The sequence below is a fragment of the Archocentrus centrarchus genome, chromosome 2 (assembly GCF_007364275.1).
Source record: "Archocentrus centrarchus isolate MPI-CPG fArcCen1 chromosome 2, fArcCen1, whole genome shotgun sequence".
NCBI classification, from domain to species: domain Eukaryota; kingdom Metazoa; phylum Chordata; class Actinopteri; order Cichliformes; family Cichlidae; genus Archocentrus; species Archocentrus centrarchus.
The window spans coordinates 18,819,691-18,843,326 of NC_044347.1; the positions used below are offsets into that span (position 1 = coordinate 18,819,691).

The window sequence follows — 23,636 nt, forward strand, 5'->3', positions numbered from 1 at the left end:
AGCTCTGATGGAGCAGAAGGAAATGTTTTTCTAGTGTCCAAAAGAAGCCTTTTCGTCCCTGTAACCTCCATTAAACCTTTACTGGGAAACAGTTGGAGATCCTTCATCAACCACCTGATTAGTGAGTGAAGAAAAGAGAACTTTGTAGCTGCTCCATCCACCCTGTTTGTTTCACACAGGGAAAAACTGCAGTACAGAAGTTAAAATATGCAGATGAACTGTTAATATGAAAAAAAGTATTTCTTATCCAGTTACTTGGGTAATCAATATAAATAGAATACACAATTGCTAAAATAATCGATAGTTGCAGCCCTAATGAAATTTTCAACATGCCATAAGCATCACCTTCTCACACAGAAGCAACAGGATTCAGGTGATAGTTATTGTTGTAAGTAAAGTTTATTTATATAGCGTTTTTCACAGACAGAAAAGCACTGTACAATAATTAAAACACAATATCACCCCCCCACCCCCAGAAAACACTATGTTAAAAACATAATAACATTACCATATTAAAAGAAAAAGAATAAAAATAATGTCAGAAACCAGAAAGCCTGGTTAAACAGAAAAGTTTTCAACTATTTTTTAAATGATGCCACAGAGTCAGCTAAATGGAGTTGGAGTGGTAAACAGTTCCAGAGCTTTGGTGCCACTGCCTAAAAAGCTCTGCCCGCCCTGGTCCTTAGTCTTGTATGTGGGACAACTAAAAGACTTTGATTTTGTTGTGTGAGAGACTGCTGACTTCTTTTTTTAAAATTTTTTAAAAATGTTTTTAAATGCCTGGATCAATTTTAAATATCGGATTTATATCGGTATTGGCCGATATCCAAATGTAAAATATCGGTATCAGTATCGGACATAAAAAAGTGGTATCGTGCCATCCCTAGTTTTAATACTGTGTTGGAAAGCTGTTAATCCAGTTTTAATAGTTTTCATCCTTTTCCATGACAGAATATGTTATCTCACATGGCTTAGAAATGAGGAGCTTGTCACTGCATCAGTTAGGGTTAAATAATCTGTTGCCAGCTGAATCACTGTAGTGATAATCCACTGAATATGTGGTTGGTTAAATTCTGGTAGGGCCGTTTTTTTTTTTTGGTCAGGCAGTGCATATGTGTGTATGCCCTGCAGTAAAGCAAAGATTTCTGGAATGTCATAGTAGGCTATTTGTTTGTACAATTTTTTGTCTTTTATATGTTTGCATGAAAGACAACCAACACATTGGCCATTTTGCTTGATTATTTTATTGGTATTGCATTGCACACTTTCACCCAAAGAATAAACTCTGTAATCTCATTTCATGCTATCACTTTGGCATAGCTGAGGTAAGAAGTTCCAGACACACTTAAGAAAAAAACAAAATCCATTTGCAGCATTGTATAAAGATGCAGAGCACACAGCACCATTGAAACAGTTTGAGTTTTTTTTTTTTTAAGTTCAGACCATGAAAAGTTATTCCAAAAACCCTTGTGACTTTAAGAAACAATACGTGTGTGTACATCTTTTATCACACCTTTCAACCTCCAAGTTCCTTATTTTACTGCTGTTGTCGCTGAGAAACCTTTGCAGTGTTAGACAGGCTTTACAACAGAGAGATGCCCCATTCCTATTAAGGTCATAAATGTTCGAGAGAAACAGAACAACAGCAAAAAAATCTACTGGAACACAGCAAGTCTTTACAAATGCAAACAAAGATAAAAAAAGATTTTTCAGAAACACTGCTTGACATGAACAAATTCAGGCGCACATTGTAGGTAAACGTTCAACCTGCCGTGAAGCTGCTGTTACTGTTCACGCTTCCAGAAAGCACACAAAACAAGAGCAATTGATCATATTAAAAAAAAAAATCAGGATATTTAATTTAAATAAATTTAATTTAAGTTGAATTCATTTCACATTTTCATTTGGATGGATTCACATTTTGCGGATATAGGCCTGTGATGGATTGGACCAGTCCAGGATGCATCCTGCCTCTGGCATTATATCAGCTGGGAAGGCTAAAAGCCCCACTGTGACCCTGCATGGTTAAGGTGACACACTGTAAAGCTGCAGTGCAGCAGACAGAGGCATGATGGACGGTCCCAGTTGATCAGTCAGTGTACTGGTAACTTTCAGACACAAGTTTGCCGCCTTCTACTTCCAACCGGATCAGCAGGCGCTTCCTGGTGGCGGGGTACACTGGTGGGATTGTGGTAGTGTCCGGGGTAATGATGGGTGTGGTATCTGGGACAGGGGTCGGTTCTGCGGCTTTTGTTTTGTCTGGCACGTGTCGCATCAACGGCAGGTGAACGTCTGCATGCAAGTAAGGACTTGGATTGGTTGGTTTGTTTTTAGAAATCTGAGCGAAAGAGAGGTTTGATTTTAGTAGGACACAAAACATGAATCATGAGAATGATGGTGTGTGTTAAATGGGTGCTACATGTTTGCTTCTGAAATGTGCATTTATTTATTTTTCAATTTTGATTTTTATGTGTCTTTATATGTTAAAATTGTGCTTTGTGTACCTCTCCAACCTTCTTGTCCCCTGCTAACATTATTGATTTACTACATCACCAAAAATGTGTCCTTTTCTGGGAATATAAAATGCTCATCTTGATTAGCATTAATGTATTATTGGATACTGGATATTGAAGCTTTGTTAGTGTTTTAATAGGAAGAAATTAATCATTTTAACATCAGTGGTTTTAAAGCTAAAGCTCAGATCCCCCACCCAGGGTTGTAGGACAAAGTTCTACAAGGTGTCAGAGCTTACTTTTTACTTACTGGGTAATTACTGGATAATTTCAACACCAAAATAATTCACATTAGAAAGAGCAATTAATTTATCACGTGTTCACTGAACTGTTCACAATTGAAGAATATGATGAGAGATCATGAGCCTAAACTATTGGAAACCACTTTCTTAGACAATATAGATTTTTGACTTAATTTAAGTGAAATTTTTCCAGAATTAGTGAAATGAAGAAGAAAGAGACAAATTTGAATGTCAGTAGTGCTGCTTATTTTAGAATAATAAATCTCACCGAGCTGGCGCAGGAGGTCGTTCATTCTGGAGATGGAACAGACACTGATGTTAGTATAGGCTTTACACACTGAACTGAAAATATGCTTCTTTTTTTTTTTAATCTGTTGAATATTAATGTTCTCTCACACAGAGATCATTCCCAAACTGCCTCTGCTCACATACCTCTGCTCCTCGCCCTCCAGCAGCTTGCGGTAGGTGGCTATCTCGATGTCCATGGCCAGCTTGATGTTCAGCAACTCTTGGTGATCACGGACCAGTGAAGCCAAGTCCTGCCTGGCTCGTCTCAAGGCCTCTTCCAGCAGGGTGATATGCTCCCGGGCATTGCTGAGACTGTCTTCACCCTCTTTTCTAACGTCATCAATGTCCTTCATCAGGGCATCTTCCTAAAACAGAGAAGAAAACATCATCAGCTGATTGGACAGAAAAACTGTGTGCTGATGTCTGAATAAGGTATCTGCAGGAATCCAACCTTCCTTTTTAAAGCCTCCAGGTCTCCATTAAGCTTCTGGATGAGACGAAGCAAGTCTGAAATCTCCCTCCTTACGTCACGCACTTCCTGCTCACGCTGTCCCGCAGTTTGGACCAGGGATTCAATCTAAAGTGGGAAGGGGGAATCGAATATCAACTCACAACATCTGTGATCAAACTGAATCTTTTATAAGCAATCATAAAAAAAATACTCTCACCTTTCTCTGGTTCCAGTGCTCAGCTTCCTCCCTGGTGCGGGCAGCCATGTTAGCATACTGACACTCAACGGCCTTGATGATCTGGTCCATTTCAAAAGGGCGTGTACTGCCGACATTTATGACCACTGTCTTGTTCTGGATGCGTGACTCCAGCTCCTTGATCTCCTGCAGGTGGCAGATGTGGAGACAGCATTTAGTGTGAAAAAAAAAGCGAAAACATGAATTGTGTTTCATCTCTTTATTAGTCTTTACCTCATCATAGCCAATCCTGAGGAAGGCCAGCGTTCTCATCAGGTCCTCGAGCTCCACAGCCAGATTTACTGCCGCCAAGTGACCTTCATCTACTTCCTGTTAAACACACATTAAATATGCATACATGTGCCTACAGTGATGATACAGTGATGAAATAAACATAAAAAGCTTCCTGTACCTTTTTGGTGACAATAAAGTCATTCTCCAGATCATTTCTCTTCTGCACCTTGTCTTCATACCTGAAACCGAATCCAAATAAAGGGTAGAAAAAAAAAAGTTTACGCCAAACAGATGAAGTTATGAGTCTTGTGGTCAAAATTTGAGCAATTTTGTTCAGTAAAATCAGCCTCACTTTGAGATTTTCTGACCTGTTCTTGGTATCATCTACATCACGCTGAGTATCCTGCAGCTCATTCTCCAGTTTTTCACGGTCATTTTTCAAACTATCGATCTGCAGCTCCAGCTCATTCTCCAGCTGCTTCACAAGATCCTCGATTTTCCCATTGTAGTCCTCCTGCTCCTTGAGGATCTTCAGTTTTGTTTCAAGTTTCTTTTTCTCAGCCTCCAAGTTTCTCACCTATAAGACACAGACAAACACAGTAGGAGGAAAAGTGAGTAGAAATGCAGCTGGAACATCAAATATGTAGGTGTAGAAAAAAACGATTTTTTTTTCTCAAAAAAACCCAAACCAAACATAATGTAGAGTCCTTAATTTTCACTGTACTATACTGTACAATTCACTGGTGACCCTTTCAGACGTTGAAGTTCTCTAATTTTCCCACAAGGTGGCGTCCTACACGCAGGCCTTCCTCTGTTCATTTTCACATGAAGGGAAGCTTACACAGGGACTGGTTTTTGTGGCCTCCGGCAACAGAATTAGTTTGAGCTGATAGATGCTCCAGAGACAACATTTAAACAGTGTATCTTTAATCAGGGGACGTTTGCATTGTTTTAAATAAAATAGGATAAAAATAAAGTGGAAATAATTTAAAATAAAAAAAATAAATAAAAATAAAGATTTTAAAAAAAGGAAAATGTGCGCAGAAATTTTTTAACCATTTGGATTTTGAATTGTAAGATTTGAATATAACAAAAATATAACTCACCAGGAGACAGCAAGGAGGTAAACATGATTTTTTGTGTAATTTATTTGTTTTACTTTGATCATTCATCGAATGTTTATTAATTTACACATTATTTAATTGTCGCTTCCTTATTCAGTGACATATTTAAATAATCAGATTGATACAATCAGATTATTTAAATAATATAACTAAACAAGGCGGTATTAACAACAAACAAAAAACTACTACTACTAATAATAATAATAATACAAACCTTGTCAATCAGCGCGACGAACTTGTCATTAAGTCCAATCAATTCATCCCTCTCTTTGGATTTTCCCGATGAATCGATTTTGTTGTCGGTCGGGACGCTCTTGATCGGTTTCTTGTCGCTGGGGGAGTACGACTGGCTGCTGTAGTTACCTGGTTTGGACATGTTGAAGCTGAAGCTTGAGACAGCGAGCTGGAGTGCGGCTGAACAGGTGAGCGGAGAAGGCACCGACAACCCTGCAGATCACCTGCTTTTAAGGTGGACAGGTACAACCCATCACCTGCCCTAAACTCCGCTTGCGTCCAATCGCAAGAGGACAAGTGCGATATTACAGTGAGAAAAATGAAAAGTCAACGTGAAATACTTGAATTTCGACTCTGAACCAGTCTGTCCAGGAGCACCGGGACCAATGGCATCTCTGTGGGCGGATTCGTGCGTAAAAAACAGGTATAAAACCTACCTGTATCCCGCACACACATCAGCTTACTCTCCGGTCTTAAACTCTCCGTGTCAGCGTCTGCTCTCTCTCATCCAGCAGCAATCATAATGGCTAAAAACAGTTCTGCCAGCATGTTTGGTGGAGCCGGGGGAAGGGGCGCCCGGGCGTCCGTATCGACCTTGGATGGGCTGCGTAAAGTGCTGGGCAATCAGACAGAAACAGATTCCGCTCCCATCGCCAAAGCCGCTGCTCAGCCTACAGCTTCCGCGGCTCCGAGCGGTTATGACACTCCTGTCGCTCCTCTCCCTTCTGAGGACAACAAGCAGGAACTGCGGACCCTGAATAATCGGCTGTCCGGTTACCTGGACAGAGTGAGGCAGCTACAGAATGATAACGAAAATCTGCAGAAACAGATCGATGATATTCTGGCCAAGAGGAAAATACCCGAGGGACGTGACTGGGATGAAATCCTGAAACCTCTGGATCACCTTAAAAAGCAGGTGGGTCAGATTTCATTCTTTATTTCTTGGAACACACATGCAAATATATTTCCAACTACATTTTCAGTTGCTGCAGTCACACTTTTTTTTTTTTTTTAAATAAATACCTCAAATTATAAGTATTAATGCATGCCCTTATCTCCTCAGATCAAAGACAGTACTGATGACAATGCTAAGCTACTGCTGCAGATTGATAACAGCAAACTGGCCAAGGAGGACTTCAACAACAAGTGAGTGTCATGCAATCTAGATAAAAGCTCAGAACATGAAAAATTAACTTTGCAACAGCAACATAACATTTATAGAATTTTATAGAACTTGTAGAATTTGAAGTCAGGCTCCTTCCATTGTTTGCAGGTTGGATGATGAGAATAAAGCATGCATAGAATTAGAGAAAGACCTGGAGGCCCTGAGGAGGACCAAAGATGACATCAAAATGAACTGTGAGCAGAACAAGAAGGAGATCGAAATGGTGAAAGAGGAGCTCGAGCGTCTCAAGCAGGAACATAAGAATGTGAGGCACACTCACACTCAAACTGCACACTCTGCTTTATTGTGTGAAATCTGACAAACTTGTAACTGTGATTCTTGCAGGAGGTCAATTCTCTGCTTGAGAAGATCAAGGACTCTGACGTGAACGTGGAGATTAAGTCCCAGGACTCCAGCCTGGCTGACATTATCAAGAATGTCCGCGTGCATTATGATAAAATCGCTGAGAAGAACCTGAAGGAGGCTGATGACTGGTACAAAGACAAGGTACTGCAAACTGAAGTTGACAGCGAGCTGCTTCCTTGTCTCTGTTTATCTCACTGTTTTTTCCTCCTCCTTCCAGTTTGAACCCATCAAGGTAGAAGAGGCCAAGAACACCGAGACCTTGAAGTCTGAAACTAATGAGCTCAAAAGTCTCATGAAAAAGAAGCAAAATGTGGAAATTCAAATTCAGGCCAGCAAAAGCACGGTAACTGCACACAAACAAACACAACACTGTTCAAATACAGTGACACTGTGACGCTGCAACAAAAAAATGCAACAAGGTTGAAGCTTCTCCCTAACAATTTGCACCTTTTTACCAAATGACACCTGGATCCTTTCTACTGTGACAAAACAAACTCTGAACATAGAAAGGGTAAATTATTTTTAAGGTCTCGCCTCATTTTCTTCCTTTTTCAGATCCGCAATCTGGAGGAGACCCTGAGAAACATCAAAATGGAGAACAGTCAACGCCTGGGGCCAAGCAACAAGATCATTCTTGATCTGGAGAGGGATCTTAGGAATGTGAGGTCACAGGTGGAACAACAGCTGGAAATCAACAAAGCCCTGCTGTGCATCAAGATGAAGCTGGAGAAAGAGATCGAGCAGTACCACGAGCTTCTTTCTGGCTTAACTGCTGATCCTGAAAGGTGAGCATGATGGCAGATACGTCCCGTTTACTTTGAAACCTGTCATGAGTATGAAACAAGTTTGCCAGCAGGTAGTAGCAAAAGAGTGTCTTGGTTAATCACCTGGTGCCCTACTCCCATGTATAATCAGTCAACTGTGGGACTTTAACCCAACGGGACTGGTATCCCACGTGAAACCAAATCTTCAGTTTTGTTGTAGTTTGTCTAATTCTAAACAATGACATAAAAAGAAAACAGAAACTTTAATCAAGTTGAAGGGCAGTTGCTAACAATATGCCTGAGGCACTTTCCCCTTTATATTTCCTGCCTTATCCCTTTAACATGAACCCACACTGTGTTTAATGTGTGGGGGATTTTCTGGACTGCTCTTCTCTGGTCTGCAAATGTTAGCCTAATGTAGTTCAATAGTATGGGAAAACACCATGTATGAATGTTCATATCTTCCCTGACAGCATGCTGTTTTGTTCGGAGAATACAAAGCCTACAGGTAAGTTCTAGATCTGTCGGGGAGGGGAAACAAAAAAAAAGTAAATTATAATGAATGACTATCATGTGTCTGAATGCTGAAACCTGATCAACAAGATTTATATCACTAAAATATTCTTGGGTCAGTTACTGACTGAAATGCTTTCAGACTGGCTCTCCAATGAGAAACAAAGTAAAGATAACCCTTAGAATTTGACCCTTGGTTTCATTTCAAGCCAAGTGTAAACCAAGAAGCTAACCTCATCACTTTGGCTGAATGAGTACTTTTGGGAAGTATGCTTATTTCATACCCTTAAATACAACCAGCAGATGGCTAGCTTAGCTTAGCTCAGCACAAAGAAAATTAGGAATCAGCCATCAAGGCTGTGTGAAAACCTTTGTTTACTCTGCACAAAAGCCAAAATTAAAAATGTACAATTAACATTTATGTGGCATCACTAATTGGAATATTTTAGTTTTTATAGACATTTATCTTTTGCTAGCTGCATCCTATAGAAGCTTGTTTCTGCCATTAAAAACAAAAAAGCCAGGCAGAGCTAAGTCGAGATTTTGAGATGCATAACTCAAACTTTTGAGGTATTAATTTTTAGATTAATACCTTAATTTTGAGATATCTAACTTGAAATTTTGAAATGCCAAGGTATTAAGTTGAACCATCACTCCAGTGATGGATATATATATATATATATATATATATATATATATATATATATATATATATATATATATATATATATATATATATATATATATATATATATATATATATATATATATAAAACCTGGAGTAAGGTAGAAAATAAGCAGATTTCCCCCAAATTTTATAACTATTCTTTTAAAGCTATTCACATCACTAAAATGCACTAAATCATTGCAGACGTACTTTATTTTAACTCCACATCTTAATCGACTCAGTATTGATTTTTTTTTTTTACATGCAAATCAGTCACCAAACAACTGATAATGTATTGATTCTCAAGAAAAATTTCGAAAAGATCAAAGGGACTAACAGACCAAAAGGACACTAAGCACATTTGTAACCTCTACCATGTGTCTCTTTTTGTTCACAGACCAAACGAAAGCTGATGTGCCTGAACAGCAGCAAGACAAAGAAGAAACACTTGAAAAATAAGGAAGTGCCCCCCCACCTGTAAAGTGGAGGAGAAACCCGCAATCCAGGCTAAGGCAGGTTGCTGAAAGCAAGGAAGCAGATCTAGTCAGCAGCCCTGCTAAATAGAAAAAATCCAAAAAAACTAAGATGGATTCCTCCTTTTCCTCTTCCTCCTCATCTTCTTCTGAGAAAGTAGAAGAAAAGTCTAAAACTGAGAGTAAAGTGGTGACAGCTTGATCTTTAATTGCCCCCCCCCCCCCCTCCATTTCAGCTATATGGTCTTTTCAGTTGGCCAGCCAAGTATCTTATTAAAGCTGCCTCCTGTGATGGTGCTGCAACCTGTAAAGTTACTCTGAGGTGTGGTTGAGGTGTTTGTTCTCAGCTGTGCGTGAAATAAATACATGTGGTTTTGAAAGACAAACACCCAAGAGTGTGTCCTTGACTTCTTGTTTCATACATGAATTATTCGAAAGTGACTGGAGTGATGGTTCAGTCATTCCCAGCCATGCCTACTTCAGACGTCAGTAAGGCAGCTAATTTGAATAAAAAATAATAAAGTTGATTACAAACTGTCATGATCCTGATCTCAAAGTTTGCTTTTAGTACCATGAAACTCTTTACTTAGGTCAGAAAATGCTTAAAGATGTCCATCACTATATCCTTCAGCCCAGGTAACACCCTTCAACGTCCCTTTTTAGTGACTGTCAGTGGTTCAAAACCAAGGTTACACAGTTTGCCATAATGTAAGAAATGGCAACAGCAAAATGTTTCCATTCAAGAGAATTTAACCATCCAATGTTTGCCAAATTTACTTGAAAACACTGAAGAACATTCCTCTCACTTTTCTCTGAAATCAGGTGCATTAATATCAACAAGATAAAAAAACAGATATGACAGAACAGATGGTTAAAAGCAGCTCCTCCAAGGCGGGAATATGACTGCAAACCCTACCAGACTCACTTATATGTATACATGTTTTTATTTATTTAAAATCGTGTAAACCAGTGGTGTAAAAAAGCAGTGACATGATATTTTTATTATCAAAATTGAAGACTTGTAACGAGCCTTGATATAATGTGTGTCTAAGTTTGATAGTGTGTCATCCTGCAGGAAGCAGCCTTCAGAAGTTGGGTACACAGTGGTCAGGTTACTTCATGCTAAGGGGCCCAGAGTGCACCAACAAAATCTCCCCTCAAACCATTACACTGATTCATGCTTTCATGTTACGCCAAGTTCTGACCCTACCATCTGTATTGCAGCAGAAACTGAGACTCATCAGACCAGGCAGCATTTTTCTACTCTTTTATTATCCAGTTTGGGTGGGCCTGTGTGAATTGTAGCTTGTGTTTCCTGTTTACTGCAGTGGTTTGAAACATGTTTGTCTAATAGACTCCAATCTGTTCATGTAAATTGGAAGTCTTCTTCATGCATTAAGATTAATTATGGAGTTCCACAGGGTTCTGTGCTAGGACCAGTTCTATTTTCACTATGCTTCCATTAGGCAGTATTATTAGAAAACATTGCATACATTTTCATTGTTATGCAGATGATACCCAGCTTTATCTGTCCAATAAAGCAAAATAAAACACATCAATTAGTTAAACTGCAGGAGTATCTTTAAGACATAAAGACGTGGAGTATCTCTGATTTCCTGCTTCTAAAGTCAGATAAAACTGGAGTTATTGTACTCGGCCCTACAAACCTTGGAAACATGGTGTCTAACCAGACACTTACACTGGATGGCATTACATTGGCCTCCAGTAACACCGAGTCATTTTTGACCAGGATGTCCTTCAATGCACATAATAAACACATATGTAGGACTCCATACTTGCATTTGTGCAATATTTCTAAAATTAGAAACACCCTTTCTCAGACTGATGCCAAAAAGCTAATTCATATATTTATTATTTCTAGGGTGGACTATTGTAATTCATTATTATCAGGCTGTCCTAAAAGCTCCCTGAAAAGCCTTCAGCTGATCCAAAATGCTGCAGCTAGAGTACTGACAGGGACTAGAAAGAGAGAGCAGATTTCTCCCATATTGGCTTCTCTTCATTGGCTCCCTGTTAAATTTAGAATAGAATTTAAAAATTCCTCTCCTCACATAAAAGGTCTTGAATAATCAGGCCCCATTTTATCTTAAAGACCTCATAGTACTGTATCTCACCCAGTAGAGCACTTCACTCTCAGACTGCTGGCTTACTTGTGGTTCCTAGGATACTTAAGAGTAGAATGGGAGGCAGAGCCTTCAGCTTTCAGGCCCCTCTTCTGTGGAACCAGCTCCCAGCTTGGATTCAGGGGACAGACACCCTCTCTATTTTTAAGATTAGGCTCAAAACTTTCCTTTATGATCAAGCTTATATTAGGGCTGGATCAGCTGACCCTGAACCATCCATTAGTTAAGTTGCAATAGGCCTAGGCTGCTGGGGGGTTCCCATGTTGCACTGTTTCTTTTTCATTCACCTCTTTTTTATTCTGTTTATACTTCACTCTGCAGTTAATCATTAGTTATTAATTTCTGGCTCTCTTCCACAGCATGTCTTTTGTCCTGTTTCCTTCCCTTCAGCCCCAACTGGTCACAGCAGATGGCTGCCCATACCTGATCATGGTTCTGCTGGAGGTTTCTTTCTATTAAGCCCAGTTTTTCCTTTCCACTGTCACCAAGTGCTTGCTCATAGGGGGTTGTTTTGTTAGGTTTTCTCTGTAAGTACTGTAGGGTCTTTACCTTACAATATAAAGAGCTTTGAGGTAACGGTTTGTTGTGATTTGGCACTATATAAATAAAATTAAACTTTTAGCACACAGAAGTGGTACCCAGTGTGGTCTTCTGCTTCAAGGTTCAACATGTTGTGCATTCAGACATGCAATTCTGCATACCGTGGCTGTAATAAGTGGTGATTTGAGTTACTGTTGCCTTCCCATAAACTCAAATAAGGCCATTCTCCTTTGACCTCTGGCATCATCAAGGCATTTTCACACAGAACTGCAGCTCACAAGATATTTTCTTTTTCAGACCTGTCTTTGTAAACCCAAGAGATGGTTGTGTGGAAAAATCCCCGATCAGAAACTTCTGAAACATTCAGACCAGCCTGCCAGGCACCAACAACCATACCATGTTAAAGTCGCTTAGGTCACCTTTCTGCCCCATTCTGATGCTCATTTCGAAGTTCAGCGGGTCATCTTGACCATGTCTCCATGCATTAACCATTAACCAGCCATGTGTCTCAGCTTTTAGGACAGTAAACAAACAGCTCCAGCTAGTTTGATTCAAAGTCAGGGAATAAGTTTAAACACATTCTGTGTTGATTGATAACACTTCGATAACAAATGATGAACAAAGATGGGGGTTTTTTTTAAAGCGTGATTTATTCCTTGTTTTTTTTTTTCATCAAATAACGGTACAGATGACATGAAAGCACGGGGGGTTGAAATCATTCATCATGACGGTGAGGGCTGAGGAGCAAGCAAGAGTACCAAATGGAGTAAAAGATATCGTATCAAAAATTTCAGTTTTTCATATATATATTTATATAGGACTTATAATTCTTTTTAACTATGCAAAGCAAGGAATGCCCTTTTTTTTGTGAGCCTTGGTTTTCCCTAAGTATGGCCACCATTATTATTCATCCAAATAAAAGAAAAAAGAAAAGAAAGAAAAAAGTCAGGACATGAGAGGCTGGGCAGGGGGAGAAATTAGAGGCGTCCTGAAATCCTGTCCGATGTGGCATTAAGTCTCATTGTGGGGCGTCTGGGCATGCCCACAGGAGGGGAGGGGGAGGATTGTATTTTTCAGGTGTAGGTCGGCCTCAGCGGGAGAAGGTCTTTCCACTAAAAATATAAAGAAAGAAACAGCAGACGTCACAATTTAAGATAAGCAAACAACAGCTCGTTAGAGATCAGTATCACTCATGCCCTTTTGATAATAATGAAGCTGGAATCAATGAAAACTGAGCAAATCTGACTCATCAGCAGCTTTTAATGTGCTGGTAGGTTACCATAAAGTGGAGCTACGCTCAGCGTTCCCCATCCCATTTCTGGCAGACACGCTGAACTAAGCAAACTGCTGCCTACAGCTTTGTATTCAAACACAAAAGAGGTCCAAACAACTTCAAGGAAACAACTGCATACTGCACTCCTTAGTTTTTAAAAACAAATATTTATGGGTAGCTGTTTATGCATTTCCTGTTTTCTGTTTTGGCAAAACACCTGAGAGGCCATTTGAGCTACTGAAAGATCCCATTCATCATTGAACATACCTGAAAATCAAAAACGATAGTGCTACTTATAACAGCATTTGTCGCATGCTTTCATGTCATTGCGTGACAAATGAAATGTGATGTTTGATTTATTTTTTTCCCCCGTCCTGTAGCCCAGCCTAAGATTTAAGAGAAGTGTTTATCAACCAACTGCCACGTTTGTAGAATGAGAGGCAGCCTGTTTCTGTTTCAGTTACACATTACCCTCAGTACAAAGCCTCTCAGAGCTCAGGCTGTATGCATGCACACCTGTGATGAAACAGTGAAAGATACTTTGTGACTCATTTCAAACAGTGAAAAAGCTGTGCAGGTAAAAACGAGTTATCTTGAACAAAGATTCTTGTGATCCATGAACAAGTCTTTGTGTAAGATCTGGACAATGCTAAAGGTGAAGAGGAGGCTTTAAACTCTGCCAGTATGACTGTATGAAGTAAAATTGGTTGAATTCAGTTTAAGATCATAATCGCCTTTTCTTGTTATTCAATAACTGTGAGAGAAACGAGGAGGAGGAGGAGGGTGGAGGCTACTTACGAGATGGTCTTCATCTCCTTCTTCTCGGCGTCGGGTCGAGCGCGGTTCAGCACCTTGAGGAAGTCTGACGTCTTGGCCCTCATACGTGTGTGAATGTAGGCCTGCGGAAGAGACAGCACATGTGATTCAACGCCAATCACAATCTTAAACCATGTTAAGACAAAGGGGCGGTTTGTTACTGGCGCTGGCCCATTTCCTTCCACTTGGAGGGAACGGAAACAAATGTATGCTTTGCTCTGTGCTAATGCCTCAAGTGTATCATCTTACACACAGGAACAACAACCATTATTTGATTTCATAATGTACATCACTGTATTTTTCAAGTTTAACACACCCTTGACTATAAATCCACCTGCTCTGTCACCTCTGAGGCAACGACAACCAACATCCACGTCTGTGAAGTGTAAGTCATCCAAAACACGGCACTGATTATGGGTTACAGTAAATGGAGGACATCTGAAGAATCGTGTCTAGGCACGTCTCATTTTGTGGGATATGTACACAAACACCCACTCATGATGGCAAGACAAAAATCTCACCTTTTACAGGACTTTGTTTTGTGGAGAAGGAAAAACAGAGAGTAGAAGGTACTATCACTTTGGAGGACTTAATGGCTTGTTTGTGGCTTTTAGCTTTCGGTTTTGACAGGTGTGCTGATTAATTTGAATTCACCTGTTAACGGCTTCCAAACACAGAGTCAAAACAGCCTCTAGCTCTAAAATAACACTGAAGATAACAGATAATCTCCCAGAAAATTAAATATAAAAAAAAAAAATCCAAAAACAAGCGTTTCTTACTGCTGAACTTATGGCATAAAAATCAAATCGGATCAAAGATTTCAAGCAAAGACAACAAAAATATTATAAAATCATCTGAAACCTGTAAATATAAATGGCTTATTTCAGCTGAAGAAATTTTACTATAAAGCTTCACTGTATTTGATGTGCTGCCATGTAAACAAATTAGTGTAGGAGTAGTTGGCTGACACATTAACACAAATTCACCTTAGAGCACTTTATGTGGTAGTGCAGGTAGTCCCTGAAGGTGTGGATGAGGTTGATGGTGTTGTCTCTGGCATTGGCATTGGTGTGACGCGGAAACAGGACTGGCAACAAAGAGCACATAATTCAAATTAAAACCACGGCATTGGCAGTGAATTGACAAGGCCTTTTTAAAAATAAAATTAAAAAAAGAAGAAAAACACTGACCGAAGGTGATGTATCCGATGTTGTCCCCGATGGCGGCGTCTGTGTCCTTCAGCTCCAGCGGTGGCTCCCTGTGGCTGAAGAGCACCTGGGGAGCTGTGTGGCTGGCTCGCCGACCCTCTTTGAACTCCTACACACAGGAAATGCATGTTTACAGCAATTTTTTAGAGCTTCTTTATTTATTTAATTAAAAAAAAAAAAAAAAAAGAGAAAGCAACAAAGAGTTACAATAGAGTCGTACTTAAAGCACCACATGATGAATCTCGAAAGCGAATGTGTGTAGAAATGAATCGTAAACTAAAAATAGGAATGCAAAGTAAACAATGTTTGAATATGCAGCTGATGTTGGTTAATGCGCCACTATGTCCTATAGGAGACAAGATAAAACTAGATAAACTACATCTAAAAATACCATTACAGGACTATAATACAGTAAACCCTACAGTAGAAATGCAGCTGCACTCAGTGACTGGCCTCACACGCACCTGCATGAAGACTTTGCCGATGATGACGTCGTCGTCGTCTTTGAACACTGTGCTGAACACCACCGTCACTCTGTCTTTCTTGGCCTCCACATACCTGAAGACACCACAAGTCATGTCAGAGAAACGACAAGAACACGACCTGAAATGTGTCTGAGATTGAGAGCAGAATCCCATGAATGCGGTGGGAAACCTGACATACATTATATCGACAAAGACTCGTCTGCCTTCACACGCCTATGAACTGTAGCGACAGCTCATTCTTTTTTTTTTTTTTTTTTTGGCATTTTCATTGGCAGTGGAGGGAGACAGGAATGGGGGAAAGATACAGGGGAAGACACGCGGGAAAATTGGTGACAGGCTGGGACTCGAACCTGCGCCGCCTGCACCACAACGCGGCATATGTACGTGGTCGCCGGCTTCACCACTAAGCCATCCGGGTGTCCAAACAGCTCATTCTTAATCCATAGGGTTTAATATGATGTCGGCCCACCCTTTGCAGCTACAACAGCTTCAACTCTTCTGGGAAGTCTTTCCACAAGGTTTAGGAGTGTTTATGGGAATTTTTGACCATTCTTCCAGAAGCACATTTGTGAGGTCAGACACTGATGTTGGATGAGAAGGCCTGGCTCACAGTCTCCGCTCTAATTCATCCCAAAGGTGTTCTATCAGGTAGAGGTCAGAAACTGTTCCCACAAAGTTGGTATCAAGAAATTGTCCAAAATGTCTTGGTATGTTGAAAAATTAAGAGTTCATTTACTGGAACTCCTGAAACACAACCCCACACCATAACCCCCCCCAAAAAACAAACTTTACACTTGGCACAATGCAGTCAGAAAAGCACCATTTGCCTGGTAACCACCAAACCCAGACTCGTCCATTGGATTGCCAGATAGAGAAGTGTGATTCGTCCGTGGTGGCATGTTTTACACCACTGCGTCCAACGCTTTGCATTGTGCTTGGTGATGTAAGGCTTGGATGCAGCTGCTCGGTCATGGAAACCCGTTCCATGAAGCTCTCTACACACTGTTCTTGAGCTAATCTGAAGGACACATGAAGTTTGGAGGTCTGTAGCGACTGACCCTGCAGAAAGTTGGTGACCTCTATGCACTACATGCCTCTGCATCTGCTGACCTCACATGGTCTACTACTTCGTGGCTGAGTTGCTGTCATTCCCAATTGCTTCTGCCTTGTTTTAATACCACTAACAGCTGACTGTGGGATATTTAGTAGTGAGGAAACTTTACGACTGGACTTGTTGCACAGGTGGCATCCTATTATGGTACCATGCTGGAATTGAATGAGCAACCCATTCTTTCACTAATATCGTTTATTTCATTTTAAAACCTATTTAACTTCTGCATTTCTAAACGTTTCCCATGACACACAACCACAGTAAAAGGAAGTGCCCCCTTACATGGACTCGTCGTCTCTGTAGTGGACCACGGCCCTCTTCTCGCCCTCTTTGCCTTCCTCCTGGAACTTGAAATATTTCTCAAACACTGAAGCGAAGCAATTCCTCTTGAGCATCCCCGCCTGGTGGACAACCTCATCTTTGTTGGCTGGTAGAGCGTCCAGGTCGTACAGGAGGGACACGTTATAGCCTGAGAGGAATTACAATTGCAACTTTTATGTTCACAATCTTCTATTAAAGCTAAAGAAAAAAAAAAAAAAAAAGCACCAAAGCTCTGCTGATTTCAGTAACTCTAAAAAAGGACATCAAAAATACTGTCATTGCTTACCCGCCTCTGGTGAAACCAGGAAGTTCCCATAGACCCTCTTGAGCAACTGGAATTAAAAATATGACCTTTATTTGTAACATACTTCCTTCATGTGGTTTTCAAGTGCAGGACACAGTCATAGCACAATGGCAAAAGATAAATTACTCAACAGCCATAAAGAAACTGTAAAATTACTAAATAAAATGTATTTTGAGAAGCCAGGATTTGAAACAGGCTCCAAAGATGTGGCTTTAACAGCAGAATGCAGAAAAGTTTCCAATGCAGGAGCCTTCACATCAACAACTTCAATTTTTTTAGTAGATTGCACTTTTACTGGCCCCCCCTGAGTGTGTCCAAACTTTTGACTGGTACAGTAAGAGATAAGCATGAGCAGTATGTGGTATGTGGTTTACGACAAAGAGCAGAGAGGTGGGTAAACACACTTGCTGCATAATGAAAGACTTGCACTGTGGCAGGAAGGACGTAAATGTTTACGGGTGATGATTAAAGGACGTGTATCTAATAGATACCTGCCATCTTGGAATGAACTGAGGAATATGCAAATCAGGCCCACACATGTCAAGAATGCAGCACAAAAACGTCAACAAAAACGTGTCCCGCGCTCTCTCCTTTCAATCTACGCATAATATCTGCAAGTGTAGCAAATCAAGAACAGATAAAAACTTGCGAGAACAGACACGTGCCTTAACAAAGTAAGCACGCCACTCAACCAAAACTGTTTTCCAAACAGATTTTTCATGGGAAGAATAACTGAATGTGTCACCGCTGAGTCATTCACTTATCCCCCTACTCTTCCGAGTTTTAGGGAACGAAGCAAAGCCGAGCGGCTGGACGGCAGCCATGCCTTTCATACAAAGCGGTTGCTGCTCGCAGTCAGCACTTCCTCGCCTGGGGTGAGTCACACATGTTCGCTTCCTGTTTCTACCAAATGCCTCAGCAGCTACTTTCTTCCTTACATGGCAAGAGAGCACTTGTGCTGTAGGATTGTGTGTGTATGTGTGAATGCGCGGAGGGAAATAATGACCTCGTTCTACTTTGATTTTATCATCTCAAATGGACACAAAATCATCAGTAATCAAACTCAGCAGCACTCCTGCTTTAATGCAGATTGATTCTACAGCTGCAGCATGGAGACAGGGCCCAGAGCTCACCTGCAGTCAGGTTTATCATCACTGAAATCAAAATGAAAGTAACTTGCACGCAGTGCCTGAAATTAACCCCCGGCATTTACCAATCAGGCACAAAGGATAAGCAGAGGTGCCTTTTTAATGTCTCCTATGTGCTTGTTTTAGTGCTTTTCATTAAAATAATCTTTAATACAGAAGAACAGAGCAAATTTCAAAACTACTCTATCTTCAAGCCTGAATGAACCTCAGGAAGTCTTAGTGCTGAACATTTCTGGATCAAACACAAAGGCAAATTTAAAGGTTCAGTAAACTTGTAACACTCGCCCGCATCATCTTCTTCCTGAAGCACGTTCAAACCTGAAAACGGTATGCAACATTGTTTTCTATTTACAGGTTGAACAACATGTTTACTTGAAATGGCATGTGGCAGTTTTTGAGTCCGCGTTCCCCCATTTGGCGTGCGTGTCAGCTGGTATGCATGTATCAAAAAGCCACTGCAGGCAAAGGTGCAAATGCCACGGGTACAAGGCCCCGATTTCCCGTTTAAAAAAATAACAAAAAAAACCCCCAAAACATTTTGCTTGGCTTTACAGTCTTGTGCCACAACATCTCCCTTATCCTGCCTCTGATCAGCTATTATTCACTGCTCGGTCAGAGCAGAATATACTGAATAATGTTGCGAGTGTGTATCAAATGCCAACATAGATACAAAAGGACAGAGGCCTCTAAGTGGCACCAAAATGTGGTACAGTCTATATCACATGACTATGTTGATGTAAACAAATAACCAGCAGTGTGGTGGGGAGTCATGTTAGATTTATGCACCAAATGGAAAATCTACCCTGCATGCCTGCTTTATTGAGACACCAGAGGAACGGCATGTCAGAAAAACACAGGCGCCTGGAAGGGTAACCCCTGTGACTACACTAATGGCTCTTTACCACTAGTACCTACCTGGCTTGACTCTACTCAGTTTTTAGGGTTGTCCATTAGGTGGTACTACCTGGTACCAGGTCCTTTATCAGTACCTACTCAGCCGCGGTTCCAAGCGAGCCGAGTTGTGCCGAAAATGTGACGTCAACAGGCTGCATGCCACTGACTGGCCAGGGAGTGATACCACAAGATGAGTCATGAGAGCGACTCCTTCAAAATAATCAAATCCCGCAGCAGTGAGGGAAATGGCTACACACTAACCAGCAAACAAGTCGCCCTGTTGATAACGACTTAAAACGAGTAGAGTTGAATTGAGCAGAGTAGATGCTAGTGGAAATGACGCTTAAAGGCTTGGTTCAAAACTGCTTTGTCCTATTCTTGTGCTGAGCTGACATCACCACGAACCACCTTATATGGTCAACTGAGCCACAACCAGGCTGGCACTTATGAGAAGTGGGTTCTGTTCTTAAAAGCCAGATGAGGCTTTTAGAAAGGGTAGCTTAAAGAGACAGGACCCACAGTGTGCTTTCAGAGAGGGCTGAGCTGAGAGGCTGCATAAAGGGCCTCTGTAAGATAAATAATCATACAAAGGCGCTATAGTCCCCAAATTAAAATACAGAGCTGACAATGAGCAGAAAGGGTCTATTTTAAGTTTCTCCTTAATTGCGCTTTCTGTATGTTTTAGAGGATGTGAAACCAGCTAAAAACAATTCTCTGCAAGGCCTCGGTGTTATCCATGCTAAAAAATAAAATAAAATAAATCTCTCTGTGTGCATCCAGGATCACAGAAACAGACTGCAGACTCTCTCTCTCTCTTTTAGTCTTTTACCTCATCAGCTCCATGCTCCTGCAGCTCCTTGTAGAACTTCAGAGAGATGCTGACCATCACTTTGGTCTTGTCCCCATTGGGGTTGGAGATGTGATACAAGACGCCATCAAAATCTGCAGCAGAGAAGAACAAAGTCAATGCCTGCAGGGCATAAATGAACTCGGTCTATTCATGCTGGCGCCTTGACACACTGGCACATTTTATACTTAGGGAAACGGGATGTCTTAGTAACCTCAATGCATGTGTTCAGATATGATAATTTCAGTCAACTTCACATATGCGATGCTGCATCTTCCTGCAGTGATTAAAGTAACATGTGCAACAAGCTGACTGCATAAGAGGAAACTGCAGACAGCAACATCAGAAACACCCTTAAAATCTTGAAAGAGGTGCACAGAAAATTTGATTCATCAACCAACCAGATTTTTTTCCCTGTATTGCACTAAACTGGCTTCTCACAGGCCACCAAAACGCACATGACTGCCTGTAAAATTGTCTTCACAGGGGTTACACAAAATACTGCAGGACACTACTACACGGCTCACAGCTATATTACCATAACGGTGTGGTGAAACCTAAACATGGATATTCAAATATATTAAGAATGGTGCAAAATTGGCACACAGCTACACGAGATGCTCACCTGCAAACGTCACATCGACGGCCTCTGGTTTGGTTCTGCGAGGAGAAAAAAACCCCCAAAAAACATGAGGAGACAGTTGGATTTTGTTACGCTCACAAAGTTGCATGCAATTTCCCACCGTAAATATTTTCTGTACTGTGTTTTGTTTCTCAAAATATGATGGTAGTGAGGAGGAGAAAGTAAGAAAAGTAAGCAGAAGCCACACACTGCAGTCCCAAGAAGGTAGCTAGTAAGGTAAGCTAAGGTAGCTTTGTTTTGTTTTTTATAGTTACTAACACTACAGTTTTTAATCATATTTGCATGATTGAAATATAATAATATAAATATTATAGCCTGCCTGATATAGGTTTTTAAGATCAATGACTATACTAATTTAGGTATGTATGATTTAAAAATCCAGCAACATGGTAGAAGGCTGTTTCTCTCTTTTTTACTTTTAAAATTCTAATTTATTGGTTGACATAAATGCCGATCGATAGATCATCAAATAGCTAATATTGGTCCATAACACGTAATACGATTTGGGCCCGTCATAGATATCTGTATGTGCACATATGCTTTCCAACTCTCACCACTGGTTACAGCATATATAAAGTAGTATAGCCAATGGTGCCTTCATGGTAAGCTACAGTTAATCAGAACTGACCCTCATTATTTCCTGTACAATATACACTGCAGCAGTAAGATCTACTGCCCAACTTACTGCTATACTACAACACAATACATTAGTATTTCTCCCACTGTCAGTCAAACTCTGGGAAACAAACTAATGCAAGTAAGGCATCTGTTTACACAAGTAATCACTGTAATTTTATGATGGTTCTCAACTTTAATCAATCATCTCGATGTGGCGGTCTTTTTATTCTTTTTTAAACAATAAAAGCACCGTTTGGGGAGTGTACAGTGGCAAATCAGCTGTCTACAGGCGGATGCTGCAGGGACTTGTCCACGCTGCTGCAGGCTGTGCAGCAGACCTGAATCGGCCTGACTACAGGAATGCGGAAGCAGGAGAGACAGAGAGAGAGTGAGAGGGAGCGATGGCTGACCATCCTTTAGCCAGTATAAGCTTTATGCAGTGGAAGCACATAAATGGCTTTATTAAGTGAAAGCACCGCGGGTATGTCATTTGATCAGCCTTGTGCTGGACTGACACCGGAAATGAGCAGCTGTGTTCCCTCGACAAACCTGTTGTATTCCAAAAAAAGAAAAAAAGAAGAAGGAAGGGCCACACTGGCGATTTAAAAAAAAAATTATTTATATTTTTAAAATTGAATCATTAAAAGCCGTTTGTGGTCATCAGCCAGTGTGACTTAGCTTAATCAATAACATATAAATATAGCCTACAAAATTAGCTACTTTGTGGCTGGCTAGCTCATTTGAAGCCATACAACCTTTTAAAAGGCTCAAAAACGTTTAGCTTCGTTTGCACAGCAGCGTAACTAAATTATAAGTACCTATTATCTGCTTTGTTATTTTATCTCCTCGGTCTGTGGGAGAGTCGCCAAGAAGGATTAAATTCAATGGGGCTACAATTTTTGGCACAACACCACCCGTGCAGACACACCCCGACTCGTCCCGATAGAGCAGCAGGCTATCTCTGGGCGTACATAGGGGCCTTTCCCCCGTTTCAAACACTCATTAACGCTACTTAGTCGAACCGTGTTGACCCTGCAGCATCCGAGCCCCCCATTTCTGTAAATGCAGCCGTCATCTTCCGCAAGGAGCTAAAGGGGAAGCTAACGGTGCTAGCCAGGTGTAGCAATAATTTCTCACCCGTTGGATGCGCCGTCGAACTTGAGCGCCAGCGTCTCTTCGATAATGCGGTTATTGATTTCTAACAGGATCATCGCAGCGGACGCCGGTGTCGAGGAAAAAAAAGGGGGGATGAGCGGTGCTGTTTGGTGGGGTTAACCTCTTTGTGTCAAATCCTGCAAATTTTTTTCCTTCCCTGACAAGACCCGACCGCTTCCGTCGAGGCTACTTCCGCCTGCCACTTCCGCGTATTTTACTCTCAGGGCCCCGTGAGATCGGCGCGTCTAAAATAATGCCTGTAATAAATTCGTCTCGACAACACTGAGGCAGATTTGTAATAACACAAACAAAACAAACAGGTGTCAGCGACTTAATAAATTTCAGTGGTACATCAGGCAGAACGCTAGGGCTGCAATGGTCAAATATACTCAGGTTTACCAAGAATACTTGTTCATACTTGTTATATTAAAAGAATAAACCATTGCAAGAGTGAAAAGGAAGGTTTACAAGATGGTAGTGAGACCTTTTATGACGTATGGTTTGGAGACGGTGGCACTGACAAAAAAAAACAAAAAACAAAACAAAAAAAAAAAACAGGAGGCGGAGTTGGAGGTAGCAGATTTTAAGATTTTCATTGGGAGTAACCAGGATGGACACGATTAGAAATAAATGTATCAGACGGACAGCTGGGACAAAGTTAGAGATGCAAGGCTGGTTTGGACCTCTGCAAAAGACAGATGGTGGATATAAAGGACAAAGGATGTTGAAGTTGGAGCTGCCAGACCGGAGGAAAAGAGGAGGACCACAGAGGAGGTTCATGGATGTAGGAAGGAGGATGTGACAGAAGAGGATGTTAGGGATAGGGTGAGATGGAGGCAAATGATCTGCTGTGGTGACGT

General features: G+C 40.9%; 3 protein-coding genes across 4 annotated transcripts; 1 reads left to right on the forward strand and 2 right to left on the reverse strand.

The window, feature by feature from the left end:
* Positions 1 to 1,238: 1,238 nt before the first annotated feature.
* On the reverse strand, positions 1,239 to 5,615 carry LOC115795271 (intermediate filament protein ON3-like). Of its 2 annotated transcripts, none has more exons than XM_030751091.1 (9): positions 5,302 to 5,615; positions 4,332 to 4,540; positions 4,142 to 4,202; positions 3,964 to 4,059; positions 3,712 to 3,876; positions 3,495 to 3,620; positions 3,188 to 3,408; positions 3,024 to 3,049; positions 1,239 to 2,292 (listed from the first exon to the last, which is right to left on the reverse strand). In XM_030751091.1, the coding sequence occupies exons 1-9, from the start codon at positions 5,461 to 5,463 to the stop codon at positions 2,090 to 2,092; spliced, it is 1,269 nt and encodes a 422-aa protein (XP_030606951.1). In that variant the 5' UTR covers positions 5,464 to 5,615; the 3' UTR covers positions 1,239 to 2,089. The 2 variants fall into 2 exon arrangements, with proteins under 2 accessions (XP_030606951.1, XP_030606952.1); XM_030751092.1 differs by having other exon boundaries at positions 2,153 to 2,338.
* A 176-nt stretch (positions 5,616 to 5,791) lies between these two features.
* LOC115795288 (keratin, type I cytoskeletal 18-like) lies at positions 5,792 to 9,649 on the forward strand. The gene is made up of 7 exons (XM_030751102.1): positions 5,792 to 6,237; positions 6,385 to 6,467; positions 6,595 to 6,751; positions 6,832 to 6,993; positions 7,070 to 7,195; positions 7,408 to 7,637; positions 9,194 to 9,649. Exons 1-7 carry the CDS (start codon positions 5,845 to 5,847, stop codon positions 9,207 to 9,209), a joined length of 1,167 nt encoding a protein of 388 aa, XP_030606962.1. The 5' UTR covers positions 5,792 to 5,844; the 3' UTR covers positions 9,210 to 9,649.
* A 2,940-nt stretch (positions 9,650 to 12,589) lies between these two features.
* arpc2 (actin related protein 2/3 complex, subunit 2) lies at positions 12,590 to 22,980 on the reverse strand. Its single transcript, XM_030748659.1, has 10 exons — positions 22,759 to 22,980; positions 20,986 to 21,020; positions 20,343 to 20,455; positions 17,454 to 17,499; positions 17,129 to 17,315; positions 15,715 to 15,808; positions 15,233 to 15,359; positions 15,029 to 15,129; positions 14,025 to 14,125; positions 12,590 to 13,065 (listed from the first exon to the last, which is right to left on the reverse strand). Exons 1-10 carry the CDS (start codon positions 22,830 to 22,832, stop codon positions 13,044 to 13,046), a joined length of 900 nt encoding a protein of 299 aa, XP_030604519.1. The 5' UTR covers positions 22,833 to 22,980; the 3' UTR covers positions 12,590 to 13,043.
* Between the last annotated feature and the right edge of the window lie 656 nt (positions 22,981 to 23,636).